The sequence below is a fragment of the Oratosquilla oratoria genome, chromosome 11 (genome assembly GCF_046742065.1).
Source record: "Oratosquilla oratoria isolate Oo_2021 chromosome 11, ASM4674206v1, whole genome shotgun sequence".
NCBI classification, from domain to species: Eukaryota; Metazoa; Arthropoda; class Malacostraca; order Stomatopoda; family Squillidae; genus Oratosquilla; species Oratosquilla oratoria.
In genome coordinates, this window is record NC_134787.1 from 66211283 (window position 1) to 66216282 (window position 5000).

At 47.1% G+C, this 5000-nt stretch overlaps 1 protein-coding gene across 1 annotated transcript in view; it reads right to left on the reverse strand.

Annotated features, from left to right (window-relative positions):
* Positions 1-5000, reverse strand: part of LOC143030079 (uncharacterized) — a 53685-nt gene that overhangs the window by 8357 nt on the left and 40328 nt on the right. The window contains exon 5 of the mRNA XM_076193281.1: positions 1-1087. This exon is cut by the window's left edge and continues 559 nt beyond it. Within this exon, the coding sequence (XP_076049396.1) occupies positions 1-1087 (1087 nt within the window). The remainder of the gene's footprint in view (positions 1088-5000) is intronic.

A 5000-nucleotide genomic window follows, 5' to 3' on the forward strand; every position in this document is an offset into this window, starting at 1 on the left:
TCGTCGTGAGCCAGGTAGGGGCAGCTCCTCGATGGCCGTTGACTGTCGGCGAAGGCTTCGGTACTTTGGCGACGGCTCTCTGCTGCCCCTCGCGGATCCTCGCTCCGGAGAGACCTGAGGTCGCGAGTCCCTCCGTCCGCGGTAGATTTGTGTGGTGGAGTCGCGACGAGCAGCCGAAGGAGTCGGCGAAGAAGGCGCAGGTGAAGACACAGGGGATCGGGGCTCGGTAAAACTCGGCCCCGCGATGCTCTCCGGGCCGTCGAGGCCGGCGCCGGAGATCTGAGAGACGAGAGAGCACTGGGACAGGTGCGACTCTGAGGAGGCCTGGGTGGTGACGATGGGGCGAGGCGTGAGTTCCCGGGGCTCCGGGGAGGACACCAGGTGGGTGTAGACCTCCGGGCCTCCGGAGGTGCCGCAGGACACCCCCTGCGTGACGATCCCTGTGGGCCTGTCCGGGGAGACGATCTTGTCGAGTCCTGAGCGTGAGTTGCGGCTATACACTTGGGTGGTCGAGTCTCGGCGTTCCTTCCGCTCCTGCTCGAGGGAGTCCCGCCGCCGCCGCAGGAGCTCGGCGACGCTCTCCCGCCGCGCCAGGAACTTGGCGATGTCGTTGCGGATGTCGGTGCCGCTCTGGCGCCTCTTCTTGATCTCGGCCGAAGACTCGCGCCTCGCCTTCATCCGGGGCACCTCGACCACCGAGTCCCTCTTCCCCCAAGGGAGGGACTTGGCGATGTCCGCCAGGGACTCCCTCCGGCTCAGGCCCGGCGCGGAGGGCGCCGTGGTGGTGGACATGGAGCGGTGCTGCTCGGTGGTGGTGTCCCTCCGGCCCCATTCCCTCAGTATGTCCGTCAGCTGCGCGAGGGAGGACCGGCGGCGACGGGAGGTCGGGGGGCTCGTCTCGCGGACCTCCCTCGGAGGCTCGATGGTCGTGATCTGAGCGGAGGAGTCCCGGCGGCCGACACGGGGCGCCCGCGGGGAGGTGTTCTCGCTCTGGAGTTCGTCCCAGCCATTACCTCCCTCCCAAACCAGCCCCACCTGGTGACTCAGGATAGGCAGGTTACACACGAAGCAGATGGCCGACATCCTCCTGGAAAAGTAGAACCAGTGAGACGAGGGAACAGAGGGAATTCCGTACGTGGGATGAGGGCGAGGGGAGGGAGGGGTTTGCAGCGGCGTGTGGGCGGGGTTCGAACCACGCCTCACCGCCGGCTGCTCCTTCAGGAGAAATTAGGACGAAGCTACTGGTTTATATGGCTAACTAGGGCATTTAACAACACAGACTTTTAAATAAGGTTATTCACCTGAAGACTTTATACTGAATATATATATATATATCTATATATATATATATGTATATATATACATATGTATATATATATATATACATATATATGTATATGTATATATATATATATATATATACATATATGAATATATATATATATATATATATATATATATATATATTAAAGTGTTTACATGGAGGAAGAACGAATTCAAACATGAAGTCTCACATGAACAAAAACCTCTCAGATCGGAGCAAGAGACAAGAGATGAGAGAAAAAGAAATGAGATATAAAAAGATAAATCAGACAAAGAAGTAGACAAAGACAAATAAGAGAACAACACACTTGCACCAAGTTATCTTGTCACAAACATTAAGACATCTTCATTTCTAGATTCTATGTGTAGAAAAAAGAAAGGAATTTTAAAAAAATAGTTTCAAGCATGATGCAACATTTTTTTTTTACATTCTCGTGGCGTTTTTTTTTTTCGTGTCACAATAAGCTGTTAATAAGAATGCAAAATCATTACTTAAGGTCAAAGGCATTTCCGTTAGAAAAAGGGCGTAATTGTTTAGTAATGCAAATCATATATGTTTAAGACGTGGTCAGCGACGTTACCATTAAAAAAAAAATAAGCGAACCGGACTTATACCATGTTTGCTTATACGGCGTTATGAAATCATGTGATATTTAAGTAAATGTACATGTTGAGGACATATGAAACTGACACAGCTTAACCTGGGGTGATACGGTGTACAATCTCCAACACAAACATGGTCATAAATGTCACCAAGTTAGGATGTACAATAAAAAAAACTCCTACTAGTTGTGACGTCATAGCTTGTGGCAGGTTCATATATCCTCAACAATATATTTACATATATATATATGAATATGATTACACACCAATATCATCTTTGTATGTTTATATATGTCGATACAGACATTCATCATGGATATGCAAGTACAGTCACACATAAAAAATGCACTTATTCATACATATACACAAATGCAATATATATATATATATATATATATTATACATATATTCATACACACATGTACAACAACATTCGATATTACTCCATTACATGGGGTAGCTCTGTACCAACCCACGATTATGAAGACAGGCTACAGATCCTAAAATAAAAAATGAGGTCGGAGCCATCTCTTCCGCTATAGTGATGGTCTCTACTACCTGCACGTCCAGTCTGGAGGGTCAAGGCACTGCATAATCTCCGACGGATCGCCACCATGAATCCAAGGTACTTACACTGGTGAACTAAGTTCTTATTACTTTGTCTCGTTCTTGCAAACTGTGGAGCCTTCTTGGAACCTCTGTTTCGGCAAGCGACGATGACCAAGCTAACCAAGATAACGAGAAAGTGTTTGTGTGTGTGTGTGTGTGTGTGTGTGTGTGTGTGTGTGTGTGTGTGTGTGTGTGTGTGTGTGTGTTGCTGTTGTTTTTATGGTCTGTAGTTTGCCGACGCTTCCATCCTTGTGGAAAATATAGCGCCAACGTTGTACAATATCAAATATTTCATGTGTTGGGCTAGTCAGTCGAAGGTTGGTCTAAAAGTCCCCTTTTTTTTAGGAAGTTGTGGAGAGCTGACAGTTGTGTTGGTGTTTTGTCGCCCAGGATTTAGTGTAGAGTCACTCTTGTTTGAGGTAACAAATGACAGAGCACGTGGTTATTTGGAGATGTTGTGTATATCGTAAACTCTATTAGTATGTGATATTGTGAGGGGGGAACTTTACGTCGTCACTTGGGAGGGTCATTTCCTGCCATGAGGTGATCACATATCAGGCGGGAATGCCCTGTTCTTAGGTGTAATAAAACCGTTTCAAAATGTCTGTTACGTTGAAGTGAGGACAACCATGTCGAGGCCAATTGTTTTCATGTGGTTTAATGAGTGTAGTTCCAGCGTCTTTGACAAAATATGTTTAGTATTGTTGATCGGATTCAGTCTGTTCTTGGCAGTGGTATGAAGGTACCGGAAGAGGTGGATGCCGCCTTTCGAGCTGCCTTGTCAGCTTGTTCTTTGCCGGGGATGCCTACACGAGATGGCACCCAGCAGAAGGATACAGCTTTGAAGCAGCTGAATATTTGGAGAACACTTGAATGGATTCCAGGACCAGTGGGTGGAAATTGCTTGTAGGGCACTTCGTGGACCTGATATGTTTATATAGGACCCAAGAGGGGAGTTGTGGGTGATATTTAGGGCAGCAAAGATGGCGAAGAGTTCGGCGGTGAAGATTGGGGCAATGATGGTAGGGGTTCCAGATCTTGTTTCAGTTGGGAACACTGCTGTGTAACCCATCCCTTGGTTTGAGTAGGAGCCGTTGTTGTATATGTTGATACCTGTTGAATGGGTGGCTGTGTGGAAAAGAGATTATTATCAGGTGGTTTCATCTGGTATTTGGTCTTCTATTAAGGTGGTTAAGGTGAGGCAGGGGTGTACTGGAGGAAGTAGCAAGAGAGCTTGTTTGGGCATTGCTGTGGGAAATATTTTGTTGGCAACTTCCGACGTAGATGTCAGGGCTACCATTCTTTTGCCATGTGGATGGATATTATGTAGATCTTTATAAGATTCCAGATGGGTGTGAGGGTTTTAATGGTGTGGGCTACTGGGTTGGTAGGAGTGCTTTTTGTGCAGTAGATATTCTAATGATATCAGAATAGGGCGAATGTCCAGGAAGATGAAATTGTCCATTTTAATGCGCATTTTTTTTTTTTTTTTTTTTTAGTTAAAGTATTGCGAAAGGCATCTGTGCTTATGCGTAGGCAGAGGGAGCGTACAAGTTCTAATGTTCGAAGAACCGTGGGCGTAACGGAGAAGTCCTGGAGTATGTAGTCGAGTTTGTTCTGTACAAGGGCCTGGCATAGGCTCAGGGCTATTGTCCGTCTGCTCCCCAACTTGTGTGTGGGATAGTGGTTTCAGATCACGAGCTCCAAAGGAAGGATGTTTTCACTTGTTTTAGGCGGGGAGTCCACGAGAGTCTGTTGTCCAGGATTAGGGCCCAGAAATCGGATTTGTTCTATCACTGGGAGGGTGGTGGTGGTGGTGGTGGTGGTTGGGAGGTTCACCATGGTTTTGGATTACGCACACATACAACAGCTTGCATAGCTGTGATGCTTTTCAGCCCTGGGCAGGGACCGAACTTATGATCGCTTGTGAATCACCATGGTCTTGGATCACGTGTTGGACTCGTGATCGACAGTTATTTCCCTCCCGGAAGAGAGCTCAGAGCTTATATATGACCGATCTATGGGTAATGCTGTGACCTTACACGCAGTCCAGTGATACTGAAACTCTTTCACCCCTGCCACTACGGCAGCCGGGAAATCTACCAACTGCGCCACCGAGTCGTGTGTGTGAGTGTGTATACACATGTAAACACACATTATTTGTGTATTTTTCTACACAGCCTAACTAACACAGCGTTTGTATGCAAACGCACCGAACGCAGTCCCTGTTCACGGGAATGTTCTACAGAACAAAAGAACACGAAGAACTCATCTGCTCTGGCATTCCCCAGGACCCAAGGTGGTAACCTGCTTTCGTGTGTAGTGTTTCTTTCTAATTCTGACTCCGAGTAAATGCAGCATCGGAGATAACAGACCTCATAAGTTATGTGGCCACCGTTCTCAAGTGGATAGTGTATATATACATACACACACACACACACACACAAACACACACACACACACAC